Source organism: Corapipo altera, unplaced genomic scaffold (assembly GCF_003945725.1).
Source record: "Corapipo altera isolate COAL_440 unplaced genomic scaffold, ASM394572v1 112, whole genome shotgun sequence".
In the NCBI taxonomy this organism is placed as follows: Eukaryota; Metazoa; Chordata; class Aves; order Passeriformes; family Pipridae; genus Corapipo; species Corapipo altera.
The window spans coordinates 3,141,239-3,161,588 of NW_020884899.1; the positions used below are offsets into that span (position 1 = coordinate 3,141,239).

General features: G+C 46.9%; 2 protein-coding genes across 11 annotated transcripts in view; one reads left to right on the plus strand and one right to left on the minus strand.

Moving 5' to 3' along the window:
• Window positions 1–355: 355 nt before the first annotated feature.
• MED8 (mediator complex subunit 8) lies at window positions 356–10,628 on the minus strand. Of its 2 annotated transcripts, none has more exons than XM_027649305.1 (7): window positions 10,473–10,628; window positions 7,209–7,327; window positions 6,054–6,198; window positions 5,545–5,685; window positions 5,046–5,127; window positions 3,802–4,050; window positions 356–836 (listed from the first exon to the last, which is right to left on the minus strand). In XM_027649305.1, exons 3-7 carry the CDS (start codon window positions 6,054–6,056, stop codon window positions 772–774), a joined length of 540 nt encoding a protein of 179 aa, XP_027505106.1. In that variant the 5' UTR covers window positions 6,057–6,198; window positions 7,209–7,327; window positions 10,473–10,628; the 3' UTR covers window positions 356–771. The 2 variants fall into 2 exon arrangements, with proteins under 2 accessions (XP_027505106.1, XP_027505105.1); XM_027649304.1 differs by lacking the exon at window positions 10,473–10,628 and adding an exon at window positions 10,146–10,224.
• The window catches only part of SZT2 (SZT2, KICSTOR complex subunit), a 51,627-nt gene continuing 41,440 nt past the window's right edge, over window positions 10,164–20,350 (plus strand). For 8 of the 9 annotated variants that reach the window (XM_027649291.1, XM_027649295.1, XM_027649299.1 and 5 more), the window contains exons 1-9: window positions 10,164–10,267; window positions 10,490–10,615; window positions 10,768–10,941; window positions 11,290–11,460; window positions 12,929–13,060; window positions 14,730–14,889; window positions 15,349–15,455; window positions 15,634–15,844; window positions 16,883–17,053. In XM_027649291.1, coding sequence (XP_027505092.1) covers window positions 10,238–10,267; window positions 10,490–10,615; window positions 10,768–10,941; window positions 11,290–11,460; window positions 12,929–13,060; window positions 14,730–14,889; window positions 15,349–15,455; window positions 15,634–15,844; window positions 16,883–17,053 — 1,282 coding nt within the window. In that variant the 5' untranslated portion in view covers window positions 10,164–10,237. The remainder of the gene's footprint in view (window positions 10,268–10,489; window positions 10,616–10,767; window positions 10,942–11,289; window positions 11,461–12,928; window positions 13,061–14,729; window positions 14,890–15,348; window positions 15,456–15,633; window positions 15,845–16,882; window positions 17,054–20,350) is intronic. The other variant, XM_027649296.1, reaches the window with a different exon arrangement.

Genomic DNA, 20,350 nt, shown 5'->3' on the forward strand with positions numbered 1-20,350 from the left:
ACTTTATAGGAAACATAGAAGCAGACAAGCATGGAAATGAAATCAGAGCTAGCTGGGATTTGCTGCAGTATTAGAATACAGAAGCTCTGTGCTTCTGTTCCTGAAGTACTGCTTTCTTGCTGTGGGCCTTGTAATAGTCTTTCCCAGTATTTTGCTTTCTGGGGAATAGTCAGAATTGGTTTTCAATGCACAAGATGTTTGCTGCTCATGTTTGTATCCTGCTGACTCACTCTACAACACCTCTTTACCCATAAACCTGCAGCTCCAACACTCAGCCTCCAACATTTTCAGTGTATTTTAGACCGGAGATGCTCTGTGCTTCCCTAAAGGGAAATGAGAGTTCCTGAGAGATGGATACCAGTGTCTCACAGTGTGCATAACGAGGTCTTTATTCAACAAGAGGGAGTAAAGAAAGAACATACTGAGTGACCAAGCAGAAACAAGGAGGAGAGTGCTCCATGCAGTCTTCAGGTTCTGTATCAGGAAAGGGTAGTTATCCTCCAGGCCAGACCTGGAGAAGATGGGATCAATACCATAACCAAAGTCCTCTGCTCTGGCTGAACAGAGAAGTAGTTGTGTCCAGGAGACGTGGCCACCAGCAGCTCCACACAAGCCACCCAGCAATAAACAAAACCCAGGGAAGGGCCTTTAACCCCTATCTCCCTGGATATGGTATGTGGCTATGTAAAGGCACTAGTCCTAGAAGGAATCCAAGTGGGGTGGCTGCAGCAGTAACAACGCTGCTGTTCCCTGGGTCTGGTTCATCTCAGCTCACCTCTGGTATGGATGCATTGAGGCAGATTTGATGTTTGTTTTTATGCCACTTGGCATTTTTCCTAAAGAGAGGAAAAAAAAAGAAAAAGCAGTGCAAAATCAGCATATGGGAGAACATTTGCTCAGGAGCATGCAAGAGTCACAACAACCCCATCTGGGCTCTTCTTGTTCCACCCCAGGCTTATCTGCTACAGCATCTTCCAGCTTCTGATCTAACACAATCAATCTCTTCTACAAACTGGCATCTTTCCCCATTGAGAAATCTTCTTGACAACTCCTGTGTCCCTCTGTTATCCCCTCACATTCTATCCTTGTTCCACCCTAAGGAAGTTTTTCTCTTTGTCAGGAGGCTCCTACATCACTGCTGGATTTAGTTTCACAGAAGTTGCTGGCAGCAGCACTCACAGAAGAACCCAGACTGATCTCCACTTCCATTTCAGAGAGGCAAACACAGAGCCTGTATCCCCTTACACGCAGCATTATTTACAGTCAGGGTGTATATTTAAATTACTAAGTCTCTCTGAGATCTCTTCATTTCTTGTAACCACATCCACCTCTTGGGCATTATTACTCTTCACTGATACCAATCACACATGGGAGCATGTTCAAAGCTTACTAGCAGCCTACAGTGAGTGTACAGTGCTAGACAAAACTGAAATGTCTGAAAAATAAACAGTGATTAAAGAGCAGCTCAGAGGGATATTCAAAGAACACTCCTTCACTGTCTTCAAATTAAAACAGGAAAAAAAAGGACAACTTCTGGAAGTTAAAACTGTAGTGCAGCAGGACAAGAAAAGATTTGATAAGTAAATGCCTAAAAGAATAAAGATTATTATACTTTCTCAAACATATCCAAAGTGCTAGCAATAAATGGGCAGGCAACTGATACATCACTTCAGTGCTAACAAGCAGTACACAAATAGACATTACTCCAAAAGCAAGTGAACAGGACTGCATGGTTCACCTGCATCTGGGACACTGTGAGCAATTCAGGTGTTCCCAGTCTTGGAAACAAAGAGAAAAAGTGCAGGTCAGAGTGACAAGGATGGTCCAAGTTATAATTTTCACAGCAAGTCATATTAAAGAGAATAGGACTCATAAGCTAGGGGGGGAAAAATTAAAAATGGACAAAGGGAGGAGACAAAACAGATTTCCAAAACATGAAAACTAGTACAGAGAAGGTAAGTGAGGAATCATTGTTTGCCATTCCTCACAACATGGGTAGAAAGGAAACATGCAAGAAAATTATCAAGAAAAAGATTTAAACATAAAAAGGATTATTTTAAAAGTAAAACATGCAATAGAGCTGTGGGACTTATTGCTATATGTGTTGTAGAAGTCAAAACTGTAATTCAAACAGGAACTGCAGAAATTAATGGCTGCTGTACCCACCGGTACCAAAAAAACTGGCTTAATATCCCTAAAAATGACTGTTGTCAAGATATACTGTTTTCTTGTATTCTTTCAGCTTCAGCTATGGGCATAATCAAAAGCAGAACAGTGAGACTGACCTTTGGTAAAATCCACTATAGCTGCTCTTATCAAAAGGGACCTTACCCCTAACACAGGCTGGACAGGAGCTCTTGTTACCAGGGCTCTGCTGCTACAGAAGGGACTGTCTTACCATCCTGGATACAGTGTTTATGGGGTCTTTGTTTTCAAATCACAATGGAAATTAATTTCTCTTACCTAAATACATATTTAACTCAGGATTAATATTGTTGCTCAAGTTCATTTCTGAACAACAGTCATTACACAGGCAAGAAAACACCAATTAGGATATCCGATATCCTGAATTGCAATTAACGCTATGACAGCACAGGGTTAGGCCTGTATGTCCCCCAGGCCAAACCCATTCCTGACAGCAGAGGACTTTTAAGGAGGAATAGCAGAACAGGGCAAGCCTGCAGTGACACCCCTGCAGAATACCCCAGTACCCCCTCTGCTGCTAACATACTGTGGCTCAGGGTCATGGAATCGGAGTTGATATCTTCAAGATTAGCTGCTGACTGATTCTTCATCCAGAAATTTACGTGCTTACTTATTTTTCCATCTCATATAAACACTACCTATCACACTAGGCAATGTGCTCTACAGTCTAATTATTTCATATTCAGAAAAGTATCTCACTTTTGTTCCAAGTCTTATGAGCCTGTATTTTCATTGGTGCACTTTCACCAATCCTTCTGTATCCTGGGAGACAGTGAACAATCATTCCTCATTCACCTGCTGTATACAATTTGGGATTTTATAGGCTTCCTTCTCCTTAGCCCGAAGCTATGGCCAATAGCAGAGAAGGTATCAGAACCACCCATAATATTGCAGGTGTGGGTGCCCAATGGATTTACAGAATGGCCTGAAGATACCATGTGTTCCTCTTCCAGTAATTGCAAACATTTGGTTTGCATTTCTGCCCCAACTGAACAACCAATTGATGTCTTTAGAGAACTCATATCATGGAGGTATTTCACAAATACAAGTAACTAGGTTAGAGTCCAGGTGCTGGATATGTACAGTCCAATTTGTACACCCATGTATTTCACTTTATGTTTCATACAAATGTAACCTACTGCTACAAAGCAAAGCCCCTTGGTATGGGAAATCCTTCTGACTTTCTACAGACAACTTTGGGGTTTTTTCTTACCTTAAATAACTCATTGCCACCAAACTTCACCACTTCATTGCCTACCCACAACGTAAATTTGACAGGAAATTCCCCAGCATAGATCCCTGCAAAACTACTCTGTGACCTCCCTCCATATTGATCCCTATGTTCACTAAGTCTCTTATTAAAATAGTATTGCAGTGGGAGTTAAGAAGCTGAAGCTGGTTGGCTGGGATCCATTTCAACCTCAGCTAATTTTAAGCAGGTATTGCTCCACTGTTGTAACCTGACTCATGTTAAGGCTAGAAAGGAAACTCATACTTAGTTACACCTCAGAGGTGACTGGGGAAGAATCTCTACATCTGCATTTGTCTCTCTTGCTCCATGGATTTCAACTGATCTCAGATAAGCAACTACTTTACCTGGCTGTCCTGCTGGTGTCATCTGTACTCCTGCCAGCATTGGCTGCTGCTGAGCTGGTGCCCCTGTCATTGGGACCTGCTGGATGCCAGAAGCCCCTGCAATGATGGCACCAGCTCCTGGTTGGCCTGACTGGACAGATGCCCCTGAGCCTGGGGGTCTCCGGTTTGACAGCCCTTTCCCAAAGGCCACAGCTGCTACCAGTGCATTGGTATCTGCAGGGTTGAAAGTCTGCTTGTTCTGTCGTAAACCTGCAGAAAAAAAAGTTGTTATTTTCAGAAGTTACTTTTAGACTTAGCAATCAAAGTCTAAGGAGTAGCATAGCTGGTCCTGAATTTACTTTTTAGCTACTTTGGTTCATGTAATAGAGATGAGTTTTCTTACAAGCTCTCCTACAGGAGTCTCAGCAGGGTCAAAGAAGCTGCAAAATCCAGGGACAAGGGTGATCCACTGACAGCAGAGCATAATCTGCTCAGGGAAGGAGGACAGAGGGAGCTAACTCCTCCATGCCCATGAGAAGTTCCCACTAAAGGCTCCATGCTCAATCCTATGGCAGTTAACAAGCACTGTGTTTTAGATAAACAATACCAACATCCCTTTTGAAGGCTCATGAGCAGCATGGTGTCTGCAAGTTTTTCTGCCACACATGTGCCCAGTTATACTGTTAATCTCAGCAACTGTACAGAACCTGTGCTTGGGTCCTTGCTTACACTATGTGTGTGTCAAAGATAACAATAAAAACAATGCCACTGCCTTTAAGAGTTGTGCACAGCACTCCTGGGAACAGTGAACACAACCAGAAAAGGCTGGCCATGACTCTGACGCACCCATCATCTAGAGGGCATCACACAAGAGCCTGCCAACAATGTAGTCTCCTTCAGAACACAGCTAGGGGGTTTCCCATTCACTGGCACTGCATTTTCACATCTCTTTTTATTAATTAAAGTTGATTGGGAGGTTTTCTTGGCAAATACTTACCACCTCCTCAAAGAGGGATATGGAAAAGGGTTGGGATGACCTTCCTGCCATGCACAGGTCAGGCAAGCAGGATACATGGCACCCACAGGATCCCTTCTCAAATTAGTGGGCTCCAGGACAGCCAATCTTGCATCTTCTGGAATGCTTTTGTTTATGCTGCTCAACCTCAATTCCCATACTTCAGCCTGTCTCTTATACCTATTTTGCCTCTACTCTCTGAAGCCTGCTGCTTGAACCCCTGCACTCCACTTCCACCTCAGTGACATACCTCCACTTTCAGATTCACGCTCCTCCTTACTGATTTTCTCCAGCAGATTTGAGCACATTTTGTTCAGACTTTGGATCTGTTTCTGCAAAATGAAAACCATCAGATACTGCCAGGATATCTCCAACTCAGCACAAATCAGCAAGGACAATGAACAAGCTTTCTCTTCCCAGGGTCTGTGTAACCAACTGTAAGAATTTTGGTAGCCGAGCCTAGGGAGCCCAGTGCTAAAGCACACAGGGCACTATGGGGGGGGATGGGATGGCCTCCACTTCTCTGACTGGTCTGATGGTACCTCCTGTGTACAGTCAGAGAGCTGGATACCCTGGTGAAACTGTGGGGGAAACCAAACCTCAGCTAGGGTCAGCTGGAGAAATCTTAGACAGGAAAGGACAGAGCAAAAGAAAAATACTTTCAGATGGAAGGGTGAAGGAAGCAGAGTTAAAGGGCATTGTGCGCCCTAGGGATAAGAGGCAGAAGTATCAAGCTGTTCTTTACCTACCTGTGCTGCATCAGGGCTAATTCGAGCTGCATCAGTGATCAGCTGCTTCTCCTGCTCCTCCACCTCAGGGTCGGGCTTAGTTCGGAGATGGTCAGGCACCACCTCATGGCTGAACACGGGCACACGCCCCTCCGTCTGCCGCTGCAATGTTGGACAAGCCTCACTCAGAGCCTCTGCCTCCAGCCCAGGGCACAGGCCATGGTGCTGGAACAAGGCCAGCATGCTGTGCAGAAACCTTGATCTGGGGAGCATTAGGAAGTTTTAACAACTTGTCTAGGAATTTGCATTGTGCCTGTTTAGTCAGAGCAACATATTCATGAATAGAACACTTCCTGTAAAGTGCATCCAGTGCACGTGAGGTGAAAATCCCTCAGCAAAGCAGCTCCCAGACAGAACTACTTGTTGCTTTTTCTTTCTCTACACCCAGGGCTGAGGAATGCCCAGCACAAGGAGTGGCAGGCTGGAGCAGACACACAAGCACTTTCTGATAATCAAGGGACACGTCTTACCATGATCTCCTCATCGCGGTCTGGAGACAGCACTAAGGGGATGATAACCTGGTTTCGCAGTAGTGGGGTCTTCTCATGCTTTAGCACTTTATTCAAGGTGTTCAGCTGCCCCGAGAGCAATGCAAAGCTGTCCAGAACTGATGGCCTGGGAAAGCAAATAAAGAAGATAAAACATGGAAAGGTATGCCACAGGTGGCTTTTCTCTCTTCTTCGTTCAAATGGCTGAGAAGTGAGGAAGTAACACTATTACTCCTCAAATCAGTCTACTCCAGACAGTGAGCAGTAAAACCCAGGGCTGAATATGCAAATGTGGACAAACCCCAACCCCTATTGCAAACATCTCAAATGCTGCAAATAGTTCAGGGATTACAAGCAGTACCATTGGAAGTGTCAGTTGTTTGGGATTTCAGTTACATACACAGGAGCAATTCTCTCCTTACCACTAACTCTCCCAGTGCAATTCTAGAGCAAGGTCTGAGAAATAATTTAACCCCTAGGCAGTACAGCCAGGATAGACAATATTTATGGCTTGGCTATCCACACTAAGCAATAATGAAGCAAAGTAACTGATAATCTTGTCCCTTTCAGCTTGTTCTCACAGGGGGATTCACCACCTCTCCTGCCTTCTGCAACATTAACTACAAATGTTAACGGCCTCTGAAGCTTTCTACACTGGCAGACACTGTCTAAGATACTGGATAGTTTATGAAGTTGCAGCTATAACATCTTTATGCTCCACCAGGAAGAGAGTGCCATCTTGCAAGTCTCTCAAACTGTGTGGTGAAGCAGAACTAGCAAAACACAAAAGCTCAGTTTATATCAGAGCCAGAAAAAGCCAGAGAAGGTCAAGAAATGCAGAAAGAACCATTGCTCATTTTACAGTGCATGTGGATCTCTAAGATATTTCATCTGAGAACTTCCAGTCACTGCAGATGACTTTATTACTCTACAGCATGAGACCAATGGATTTCAGCTGGTTTTCTGGTGGAAGATGGGTAGTGGTTCCTCCACTACCACGGGTAGTCGTCCTTTTCAAATATGAAAAGTAAATTTAAACCTACTGACAGTAGGTTTCTAACAGTTTCTGACTAATCCTTTGAGCCAAGTCTGAACAGCTTCAGTGACCAAGGGCCCCAGCTCCAAGAGACACCTTACCAGGTGAGTCGGTCATACTCGTTCTCCAGCTTGTAGATAAAACTGACCAAAGAGTTCTTCAGGTCGGCCACCTGACTGATGAGCGCCTCCAGGGTCAGCTCCAGCTGCTTCTCCTCTCTCTAAATTAAGGCAAGAAAGACAAAGGATGAGGACAAAGCTTAACATCCTCCCAAGGCATTGTGAATCCACACCCATGCGTCCATAATCCAGTTGGTCCTACAGCCAGCCTCCTTTTCAGAGGAAGCAAACAGAGATTCCAGAAATAAAAATCCTATGGTTTCACATTGACCCCTTGCCCTTGGGACACTTAGGCAATAGACTTGTGCCTCAGACAAAAGCTTGGCCAGCTGTGCTCTTTAAGATCTAGATGAGCGTAGTGAAGACATCATCACTTACATCTGCTTTTTACCACATCAGGCAAAGTCATCAAAGTTAGCTCACGCCACCTTTGTGAGCCATTTAAGCCAACTCAGCTCAAAGTAGATTAGCATTCTCTCAGCCTTTTCTGACAGCAGCTGTGGGCACAGCGATGTCTTCATCCAAAACAGCCTTTGCAAAATGAGTACCAGGTCCACGGCCTAAAGACTCCAGTTTGTGCTCTTTACCTCATTTACTTTCTTTCTGCCCAAGTGCCACCTCCAGCTGCCAAAGAAACTGTCAGCTGCTACTGTATTTGTGCCTTACTGGCTACGGGAGGCCCTGCTGTGACACGGAAGGTCTCATACCCACACACAAACCTCACCTCCTGCCTTTTGCTTGGATTACATTGTTTAAATAATCTTTTCCACTGATAACCCCATCCGGGTGAGGGAGGACGTTGACAGATAAAGTGTCAAGACGGGAGATCTGATGTCAAAGACACCAAGGTATGTCCTTGGCTCTTGCAAAAACTCCCTAAAATCCTATCTACTCTAACTTACTCATACTACAGTATTGCTCAAAATATAATTAAAGTCCCAGCCCTAATGAACTGCTCATGTAAGTTGAGAACTGTACAAAAATAATCCATGAGGAGGGTGGGACAAAGCAATCAAATAATAGAAAGGGAATACCGATTGGGAAAGCAGATAGAGTGACTCAGGCTGCTGGCACGCTTGCTATTGGGTCTGTTGTTGCACTGCTTAAATACACTGGACCAGTGTAAGCTTCACAGGAGAGGTTATCAGGCATCTTCCATGTTCATGAGAACACAATATCATTCTATTTTATTTATATTCTGACAAGTCACTAATCATTGACAGGACTTCATTTTAACCACCTTAGAATAACAGCTGAGTCGACCTTGTTAAAATTTGATCCCCCGTCCGTGGAGCAGGTTCATGGAAGGGATTGCTGCTGGCTGTCCCACCTGGAGACAAAGGTACCCTCCTCCATCTTGTGATGGGACTAGTCAGTTCCTGTCCAATTAAGAAATGAGCCTACAACTGTTTGTGTGCACTGTGTTTGTGCAAGAAGATTAACTACTGCCTGTATTACAAGCTGGGCAGGTAGCCAGTGTTTTACTACAGGGGTGCCAGGCATATGCAGCCACGACAATTCCTCTGGCCCGCTGCCTGTGCTTATCCAAGAAGCCCTCAAGATGAATGAAATCCCACTGCACATGGCCTGCTCCAAGCCTCCTTCTTTCCCAGGCTCTTCCCAAAGCCATAAGGAGCTGGAAGCAGATGTAAGCAGCACAAAGCATGCATACAATAAGACTGATCAGTGATTCTAAGGAATGCCATACCTCTCTGCTGTGCCTGCCTCTCGTGCCTCTCACTTTAAGGAGTTTGTTAGCAATGCTAAATTGCCCAGAGATAGTAAAGATAGGGCTTATTGGAGGGGTTGTTGCAGCACCTGCTGATAGGGAGTAACTGAAAGGTAAAGGTGAAATTCAGAGTAGGTAAATGTAAGCAATGCATTCGGCAAAACAAAGGGGGAAAAAATCATGACTGGCAAAACAAAGGGAACACCCCCGCCCCACCCGGACTTTCTGTACACAAAGACATTCTCTGAGCTGATAATGTTGTTACTCATCAACAAGATCTCGGGATTATCTGAGGATAACTCGTGAAAACATCTGCCCAAGGCTCAGACGGCAGTCAAGGAAGTGACCATAGGTTTTATTAGGAAAGCAACAGAAAGCTAAGCATCCTTATGTGACCGCATAAATGCATGCCTCATTTGCATCTCGAATATTACGAGGCACTCTTGTCCCTCCAGCTGAAAAGGGATAGTGTAGGAATATGTACTAATAAAGGCAACAAGCATGATCAAGGTTATTCATAGTTCTATAAATACACCAATTAAAAACAGTAGAGACTGGTACACTCAAGGAGAGAAAATGTAAAAAACCCCTATAGATAAGGAATTGCGGGACAATCCATTTTAACTTTCTTTTCCGGCAGGACAATCAGGAGACTTGCACGAAGCCAGCAGGCAGAGGTTTCAAACTAAAGGAGATAGATCTTTACAACCTGTTAACCTGTCATTAACCTCCGCAACTCTTGCACATTACGGATGCTACAAATTCACAGCATTTCAAAAAAAAAAAAAAGTAACCAGGTCCTCCTCCCGTTGATGAAATCTCATTCGAGGCTATTCAACACAAGGGATGCGCCAGCCACAGTCTACACGGAATGACACCCAGCAGCGTGTTTTGCTCCCATGACTTCATTTGGGCACCGGTGGCAAAGCCAGGCTGCTGGCAAAGCCAGCCTGCTGGGGCAGGGGGGCCTTCGGTCTGAGGGCTCTCACCCAGGGCTGCCGCAGGGGCTGAGAAGGGCCGGTGCGCTCAGACAGCCGCACTCACCGCCACCCACCCCACAGCCGCGCAGCAACAAGGGAGAGGCCGCTGCACGGGGGAGCACCGTGAGCTCGGCCTCCCGCCCGGGCTGCCCCGGCCGCGGCTGTGCCCGGTCCCTGCAGAGCCCCCCGGGCCCGCTCCCCAGCCCTCACCTGCATGGCGGCGCTGGCGGCGGCGATGGCGGCGCTGGCACCGCCCCGGTGTCCCGGGAGAGCGGCGCTTCCGGGGGCGGGGCCGCGCCGACATGGCGGGGGCCGAGCGGCCCGACGGGGAGGTGGGAGCGGGCCGGGCTGGGCTCGGCGGGGAACGGGGCGGCGGGGCTGGGCTCGGCCGGGAGCAGGCCGGGGAGCAGGGGCTCGGCGAGGGCCGGGGGCGGCGCGGGGCCCGGGGCCGCGGTGGGGAGCAGCGGGGCTGCCCCGGTGCGGGGCCGCAGCAGCCCGGGGTGAACGGCGCTGGCCGGGGGCTCCTGCGGGGCTGACCTGTGATCCCGCCGCAGGTGGAAGAGGCAGGACACGTGTTCCTCCTGATGAAGAAGGACTACCGCATCTCCCGCAACGTGCGCCTCGCCTGGGTGCTCAGCCGCCTGCACCAGGTCATCCGGGCCGTGCCCGAGCCCGAGCTGGTGAGTCGGTGTCCGGGGCTGGAGGGGTCGCTGCGGCTGGTGCTGCGCCACCCGGCAGCGCCTGGACCCTGCAGAGCATCCGAACCCGGCTCCTTTCTCTGATTCTTCCTGTGACGAGGATTGTTCCTTCTCTCATTTGCTTGTTCTGGCAGGTGAAGTCGGAGAATGAGCTTGATGTTCTCAGCATCCTGCCTAACGGGTGGCAGCCGGACGAGCCCGTCCAGCCCAGGCCCTATCTCCTCGTGCCCTCCACACGGGTCACCTTCCTCGCCCGCCAGTACCGATTTGTGATCGAGCTTGATCTGAGCCCTTCCACGGGGATTGTGGTAAGTGCAGGAACTGCCTCTCTGGGATGTTCTGCATTAAAAGGCTGGACCCGTTTCTATTTGCTGAGAAGACTTTTTGCTCTCAGTGTCAGTCTCAACTTTTGCAAAAGTCTTGCTTTTCCCAGGAGGCAGCTGGGAAAGCTGTGCTCCTGACTAAGCAGCTTAATGGCAGGTCCTGTTTCTCCACTGGATGCTCATCGTGTGATTTTTGTTTATGGCAGCTGTTGCTTTAATCCAGCTACCGTTGCAAAAGGATGTTTGCTGTTGGCTCTGTGGGGTGGGACAACCAGCAATGAGATTGAAGGTCCTAGAAGATGAAAAAGCTGTTCCCTTTCTCTGTTTTTGCAGGATGACTCAACGGGGGAGATAATTTTTGATGAAGTGTTTCATGCCCTTTCCCGATGCTTGGTGGGATTGTTAAGACCCTTTCGTATCCCTGGTTCAGACATTATCTACCAGCCAGAGATCTTTGTCACTATCCAGGCATATTCCTCCATCATTGGCCTGCAGTCCCACCAGGTGAGGTTCAGCCTGTCCCTGGGCTTGGCTCAGCTCTCTGTGCCAGGGTCCTGTGAGGGCAGAGGAAAACAGGGCAGCTGGGTTCTGTGATCTGTGATGCTGCAGCCTTGTCTCACTAGAACATGGCCTGGGTGGTGCAGAAGTGTGTGTGAGCAACTTCTCCTTTCTGGACAGAAGGCAGAGGTTTCTCTGGAGAATGCTGCCCACAGGCGTGACCTTAGAATTAGGCCTCAGGGGATATTTGCCTCATGCTGAAAGTGTGCTTGTTGATGTTGTTTTGTTGTTGTTTTTAGTTTCTGTTGATTAATTCTTTTTCCAGTTACAATTAGCTTGAAGCATCCAGGCAGAGCCCATGTGCCCAAAAGCTTGACTGCCTGCTCCAGCTGTATAGCAGTGGTTAATTCAAAAATAATTGCCCCTTCCTACAAACCTTGTTCTCTTTGTGTTGCTATGAATATGCTGGTGCTTGCTGGAGGGAGCAGCCAGCCCCAGTGTTGAGGTTATCAGTGAGATTTTACTTGTGTTGGGGCGGGTCTGTTTAACAAATTCAAGTCTGGTTTATGGTGCCAGTGTGATTTTTGAAGTTCATCCTTGATCTCTTTCACCTTACTGTATTTTCACATTACTTACACATTTCTGATGGTGTGTTTCATTCTTTTGCTAATACCAGAGAAAGTGGGGGATAACAGGAGGAACCTCTTAGTCTCTGTGTGTTCCCTCCCTCTCCCTGCCCTGCCCAAGCCTTCTGCCAGGGTCTCTGTAGGGCCTGAGGAGCGTGGCCCTCACTTTGGTCCATTCTTAGGTTCTACCAGATTAAGCGTAGCAGGAACTTCTCCATTTGCCAGTGGTATTTTGCGTGTCATCTTCTCCAGCAATCTTGCAGACACCATCCTGCTGTGCCTCAGTATCTCCCCTATTAACACTATATTGGGCTACATCTGTAAACACAGGTGTCATGCCTGTCAACTTGGGGAGTTTCTGTGGTGGCAGGCTCACTCTGTCACATCACTCAGCCTCTTCTGTAATGTCCAGTCTAATTTTTTCTTTTCTTTACTTCCTTTTGGAAGATAATTGGATCAGTCCATAGGTGAGCTAGATTAGAACAAACAGGCCTTCCTTAGAAACATCAGACCAACGTTAATGGCTTCTAGCAAGGATCCCACATCACTTTCTCCTGACAGCTGCTTATCTTGGAAGAATGCAAATGAAGTAAAAATTTCTTACCCCAGAAGATTTCCCAAAGTGCAGTGTGAGCATCTGCTGCAGAGTGAACTGCAGATACCACGAGACACCACTGCTCAGGGGCAGTTGGCTCTGAGCAGGAGCAGAGAGAAGTGGCCTGTGTTGTACCTGTTCTTTGTCAGGGATGTGTCTGAATTTCACCATAGGGAGCTGTGTTCCTGAGTACCATTTTGTGGGGTGCTATAAAACCTTAACCTGATGATTGATGTGTGTGTCCTTGGGCCAGGTGCTGTTCCAGGGCTGTCAGCTGGATGAGACGAAGCGTGAGGCCTTTCTGCACCAAGTTTACACACAGCTTTGTGCCTTTGAGAACAAAGTGGCAGAGATGCTCCAGCAACAGTATGAACCCAAACCTCAGGTAAGGAGGGCAGAGGTAGTTGGGGTCTCTTGGCTCCCTTGAGATCTGTGCTCTGAGGCCCCTCTGAGGTGAGGTGGCAAGAGGAACAGCAGGGTAGGTCTGCAGAAGGAACAGCTGAGGAGGTGGTAAGATAATGTTGTGGGATGCACTAACGAGACCTTAACTCTGAGGAAAGCAGAACCAGTAAGTGTTTAGAAGGACTGATGAGAATGATTACTTTCCCTAAGATTTTTGTACAGTAAAACAGCTTGACTTGTCTGACATCATGGGACAAATGGTAGGATGTGCTTTCTCTCTGAAGAAGATTGTGAGAGAGGTGATTATGCCCATATTATTAATCTGTAAATAGCTGTGAATATGCCCTTAACCCTTGTTACATTTCATGAATGAAAATACTTCCTTGTTATGATGAGGAGTGACCATTACAGTTCCATATCTGGAGTGCTCCGAATCTCATATTCCAGCTGAAATTTATGTGTTTGATTACTAAGACTGTCAGTCCTGGAACAGAAGGAAGATTGGAGGAAGTAAATACCTGGTCTAGTGAGTCCAGATGGTGTTTTTGCAGTGCTTTGTATGCATTCCTGCTTGAATGCAGTATTTCTCTCATGGTGAACTACCCTATAACTTCTTCCATGCAAATGGGGGAAAGAGACGCTCTTGCAGGCCAGAGGGACTGGTGAGTCCTGCCACAGGCTGTGGGGTGTAGGTGGGAGGCCCCAGGGGAAGGGCAGGGACTGAAACTTTTTTAACTTTTGAAGTTGTATTAGCTGTATCATTGTTAAGGAGTGTCTGAATTTAAGGCATCTGGCAAATTAAAGCGATGGATAGATTTTTTTTGTTCACAGCCACAGATTGCTCCCATTTGTGCATAACAAAAGTTTCCTTAGTCCCAGTTTTCTTTTCCCAGCTCCAGTCATCTGCAGCTTTGCAGGGGAGGGTCTTGCCCATTCTCTGTCTTAGCAGTAAAAATGAAGCAATATTTTATTACAGGTTTGAAGTGCCAGGGCCTTCTGGGGATGAGGGGACTATGAACACAGGTTTCTCACTGGTGTAATTATACAAATTTCAGGCTTTGCCTGGGGGATATTTTTCATAGAAGGTGGAGAAGTCTACTTATATTTGTTTGTATCAGGACTGTATAATAAGTGCTGTTTGAGCAGAGGTAAATGCATAGGCACTAGACTTGTCCTTATGAGGCTCCTTGCTCCCTCTGCTGCAGTGAGATACAGCTGTCTCTGCTTCTCCAGTCTTTCTGGGCTGAAAAGAGTAGATTAAGTAGGTGCTGAATAGCTACAGCTTCTACTAAATGACAAGGGGAATAAATTGGTATTCACCATCTCTTTTATTGGGAACTGCTTTGCTCTAATTGACCCCAAAGTGTCTCATATTTCCTCTCCTGTGAGAAATCAGCTTAGAATAAAGCTCTGAGCATGCTGTCCCCTTCCTCTCCCCTCAAGCAGCCTTGTCCAGCTGTTCTAACAGGCCCAAGTGACCAGGATTTTGAGAGCACCTGGAAGTTAAAGCTACTAGTGGAATCTGTTGAGATGCTCCAGGGTTGTGGTGCCATGGGACTGCCAGACTGAAGGGTGTTTGGAAGAGTGAGAACCAGAGCTAGGCTGAAATCAGCCCCATGGGGCCTTGTGGTTTTTTTTTTTAACTTTTCCAGATGGATTTGTCACCCCTGAGCCAAGAGGGCCCTAGTGAGGGGCAGGAGTCATCCGGGAGGAAGCCCAGCGTGTCTGTTGTCACTGCTGATGTTGGCCTGGTCAGCATGGTCCGGCAAGGAATCCTGGCACTGCAGCTGCTGCCCTCCAACTCCAGTGCAGGTTGGCTGCATCCTCAGGGTTAAGGTTTGCCTGGTTGTTTGCAAAGGGTTGTGTTCCTCCTGCCTTAGGCTGAGGTTAATTTTATAAGGGCTGGTACCTGGACCCTTCTGTTGGGGATGAAATTTCAACATTAGCTTTTACTCTCCACGCTGTGGGCAAACTGTGGTGGTGGGAATGGGGAGGACAACACTGTGCCACGTGCTGTGTGTCAGCATTGGGGAGTTTGTGAGGAAGTACAGCTGTGACTGTTGCTCAGGACAACCCGGGATGTGCAGAGCTGAGTGCTTTGCTGTACCTAGTCAAGGTGTTTGCCAGCTCTATAATGCCTTGGAAGCTTTAAACCATGCTCAGGATTTTCCTTCTACTTTTGCCCTGCCTAAAACTCTCTCTGGTGGATATAATGGGAGATTGATAGCTGCTTGAGATGGAAGATGCTCTAAGATGCTGCCTTATTTACAGGTATAATAATAATTACGGATGGTGTGACCAGTGTCCCTGATGTGGCTGTGTGCGAGACTTTACTCAACCAGCTGCGCAGTGGCACAGTGGCCTGTTCCTTTGTGCAGGTATGTCTGGTACCTGGCAGTGTGGGGCAGAGGGGGAGGCAGATAGATTGGTGGTGGTGGCATTCACTTCCAGAGGGGAAGAGGGGCCTTCTCTGCCTGTTTGAGTCCCTTACCAGCCCTCTGCCTTGTCCTCAGCACTGCTGCACTCTCTCAGGTGTCTTCTTTTTCCATCCTGCAGGTGGGCGGTGTCTACTCGTATGATTGCAGCTTTGGCCACGTTCCCAATGTGGAACTGATGAAATTCATTGCCATGGCCACTTTTGGTGCTTACCTCTCCACGTGCCCTGAGCTGGATCCCCTGAGCCTGGATCTGAATGTGTATCACAAGGCATTCCTGCTATACTCCTTCCTGCGTACTGGGGAGTCTCTGAATCCTGAATATTACTGTGGTGAGGAACGTGCATGTCCTCCTTCCAGCAGCTGGATGTCTTACAGCACCTCTTTGGGGTGACTCCCCCAGGCTTGCTTATGCTGATACTCTCCCTTGTCCCCTCTGGGCAGTGCCTTCTGAAGGCTCTGGGCACAGTTGGTCACACAGCCTCATCTGTGACTCCCCTCCTGGTTCCAGGGATTGGGAGGACCACCGTTCCCCTTTCTGTGGTCTTGGCTCAGCAATCTGCAGTTAGGCTCACTGTGTTGGAACTTGGAGGGGGGTCAGAAGCTCTTGCCTGCCCTTCCTTGAACACTGGTTAGCTCTCAGGTGGGAACATTCTGGAGAGCTTGTCCTAGATGGGCTTGCAGACATCAGTTGGGATTGAAAAACCAGGCCCCTGAGAACCATCCCAAATGCCTCTCTTGGTTTTTCTTATTTTGTGACTGTTACTGACTGGGAGTGTGCCAGGACAGATTAGTTTAATTACCAGTAAAACATGGAAACACCCTTTCATGCCCTGGTGCTATGCTGGTGCCATCTGCACCTTCTGTAACTTGGCAGCAGAAGCCGCACACAGTGGCAAGTTTGAAGAGAGCTGGCCTGGGACTTGGAAATGCTGAATTTTAAGAAGATCAGCTGTTAAGGGTTTAAGCTCAAGACTTCCACATCCTGATACCTTTTAGAAAGCACCTGGGAATTCAGGTTTTCCAGGGAAACTGGTAAAGCCCAAAAGCTGTGCAACTGTTGCAGCAGCTGCGCGGTTTCTGCCTGTCTAGGTGAGACATGTAACTCCAGTGTGTGCCTTGTCCAAAAGCTGTCCCAGAGGAACCAGGGCCTGACACCCCACCTTGCCCCTCTCCCAGGCCTCTTGGCCACACTCGTGAACCTGTTTGCTGCGTTGCAGGGTCAGGAGTGGGTGTGAGTGGTGCATGAAGGATGTACTGCTCTTCAGGCCAGCAAGGCGAGTGTTCCTGGCAGCTTTTATAAAACACTTCAGGAGGCACGTTGCCGTGGGGAGCTGCTCCCTCACAAGCCCCATCTCTGCCATTTGCAGTGTCCCAGCACAGGCTGTTCAACGAGCATCTGGTGTCTGCAAGCAGCAACCCCGCGCTGGCGATGCGGAGGAAGAAGCACACGGAGAAGGAGGTGCACGCCGACCTCGTGAGCGTGGTGTCGGTCCGGCTGCGCGAGGGCTACAGCATCCGGGAGGTCAACATCACAAAAGGTGACTCTGCTGCCTTGGGAGCTGGAGGCTTGGATAGGACTCTCTTCTCAGCTGCTTTAGAGGGTAGCACAGGGTCTGCCACTTCAGCAGAGTGGCTGATATTGTGGAGGAAGGAGCTGTTTTCTCCAGACTCTGTTTTCGTGATGCGAGGCTGCCCGGTATTGCTGTGCAGTTATGCACCTGCCAGGCTCATCCTCTGTGGCTGTAAGTGCCAGGGGAGGGACAGACAGTGATGCTCTCTGTCTTGGAAATGATTCCCCACAATTGCAGAGAAACTAATGACAGAACTTGGGTTTGCAGGGTTTTCTGGGAGTTCATCTGTATTTCTCCTTTTTTTCATCCCTTTCTAGTCCTTTGCTAGATGCACTCCAAAATGCTGACATGAAGTTGAGCACTTTGGTGCAACAGACTTAATGTCTCCAAACTACAGCCTTCCAAAGGAAGAAATTCCAAAGGATGTTGTTAGGTGAAAATGTCAGGCCAGTCAGGACCATGACCAACTCAAGAAGACCATAAAACCTTCCAGTGATCCTGTTCTCTTATCTGACTCGCTAGAGATTATGGCACCTGGAGTGTGAGAACTAGCAGCTGACTAGGAACCTTGAGGGGTTTTTGAGTATCCTAAGCAGTGCCAGTAAATCCTACCTAATTTTCCATCACCACCTGTGACTAGTGGTAGTACTTTGACTGAAGGGGAGATGAAAAAATCCAAATGTAAGCTTATTAGTACAGAGAATGTTTTGTATCAGGGAGTCCATGTCTGTGATATAACTCCAAAGTCATTCCAAACTGTTTTCTATGAATTTAAGGCTGTGGTCAGCCTTAAAACCAAGTAAATACCTTATGCCACTGCTCTGCTTGGAAGATTGTCCCAGGGCTTTATTGCTCTTTCTCTAGCTTCCTTTCTAAACTCCCTGAGACCAAATTAGACCTGTGTGAGTTTATTGTCTTTAATTAAGTTTATCCTCCTTCTCTGGCTTACACAAACATATTTAAGAATGATGTCTTCGTCCATGTAACCTCCCTTTTGGCAGGTTAAGCAAGTCCATGTTTCACCTTTCTTTCGTAAGGGCAGGCTTTCTGTTTGTTTATTGAGGTTAATAGCACTCATTTTTTTTCCCTTCAGTTGTTCTCTTTTCAGTTTGGTCTCATACTTCTCAAAACAGTTGATAAGAGTGTTGTAAATGTGGTTTTATCGGTGCCTTGTTCAGCAATGCTAAATAATTCCCTGCTTCTGAAGTAAAATACCCGATGTGATGGACTGGGAGTCACGTGAGCTTTCTCCATGATTGCATTGTGGTGTTATCACAGAAATCCTTGAATCTCTCGTGCACCTTTTCTTCCAGCTGATGAGTCCTTGGGATTCTTTTATTGCGTATTGTTTGTTTAATTGTCCTTAAATGTGCCATCCTTCACGTGATAGTACTCTGAAGTTCATCTCACTCAGTTCCCCTCGCTGTTCCTCTGTGATGACTGGGAATTGCAGTTCTTTTGCCTTGATGTGTCTTACAAACTGAGTAGATTTAAATCAGCTCTTTTTTGGCGGGGGGGGGGGGGGGGGGGTTGTAAAAAACAGATTAGATGGGATTATTTCTAAAGTTGGTCTTCCAGGAATGTCCCTAATTTCTTGTTTCTGGAGTTTTCTGTTAAAAGTAAATATCTGCTAAATTCTCTCGAATGAGACAGTTGTTCTAGTAATGTCTGCAGATTTCACTAGCATAGGTGTGGCATGAGATACTTCCCTTAAATCCAGGCAGATTAGATCCATTGCACTCTCCTTGTCCAGGAATGTCTATGAAACAGTGTGACAAGTCAGTTCCTGTCCACACTCAATGTCTTTTATCCTTCTTTGCACCAGTTCACTTACAGCTGGAACATCACTGGATAAAGAGCCTTTCTCTTTAATCTGGCAGCAGTGGTGAAGTGCTCTTGGTGACTGTGTAGTCCTACGTGGAAATGCTGGAAGAGCATTCACCAGGTGTGAACTATTCGAAATGCAGTCAGACAAGTTCATGGATCCTTTTGCACAAAGGTGTAGCTACAACCTCTGGCTCAGGATATGGTAAAGCAGCAAATTCCTGTATTCTACAGGTATCAGAAATATCAGCACATGTTCACTATGCCTCCTGCACTTTCTTCTGGGTATCTTCCTGCTATCTTTTATCCTCTGGAAGGCTAAATGGATTGACCTTCTGTTTTTACAAGAGCAGAAGAGCAGCTGCGCTGGATCAGTTACTTTCTGTGGTGAATTGCTTCGGGCAGGTGCACAGGGAGGAGTAAGAATAGGATAAACATACGTGATAATCTCTATTCTCCCTTCCTTTTTTCCTTCCCTTTGAGCGCTCTCTAGCTCTTTGTAGCTCAGGGGCTCCTTGAGCCAGAAATACTTTCTGTGTATTTTTTAGGAGGAATTTAAAAATGAAATGTCAGAGGTATCAAAAATACAGTGCCTTTTTCTATGCAGCCTTCAGAATAGTAGCAGATAATGTTACTTGCGCTTTGGAAAGGCTAAATGCTCTGGGGAGTTTCTGGCTGTGATCAGAAAAATTGTTGAACAGTAGAACGATCAAGCACTGCCTTTGCTAAGGAAAAGCACGTTTTTAATCATGGCTTTCTGGGTCATTCTACAGAGAAGTGTGTAACAAAGAACAGTTAATTAACCTGGATTGCCAAAACTTGCAAACTAAAGGTTAAGGAGCCAGCTGGCTGTGAAGCAAGAGGAAAGAGTGCAGTTGTCGACTTTGACACTGTTGCTTTTCTCCTTCACTTTACCAAAAGCAAAATAGAATAAATAGCTAGCTTTGTGCTCAGAGTTGCCTAGGGAGGTTTTTTGTGATATTTATAAGTGCTCTGGTTACCCTCACTGTTTAATTTTTAGATATTTAGGTATTTAGGAGGCAACTATGGTTAGTTAGGAATGCAGAAATGCTTGTGAAAGGGGGAGGATTGGAAAATATGGAAGGGAGAGAATCTGTGGGGTTATGGTGTGTAATGGAGCCCAGATCTCTTCCTTTTTCTTTCTGGGACAGTGTCAGGGAATTTCCCTCTTAAACAAAAACAAGAAAAAAATTCTCACTGACTCTTTTGTGTTGCTGTATGTTGAGCAGAGCCTGGAGGACAGTTTTCAAAACATCATCTTCCTCTGTGAATCAGTCCAGCCCCAAAAGTGGCTGGGCACTAGCTGGCCCGGAAGAGTGGCTGTTCTCAGTGTCAGGAATAGGGAAAACAAAGTGAGCTTTCTGAAAAAAAACAGAGCTGGACTTTATGAAGGAAGTTAAAGTAGCAAAAAGTTTTTAT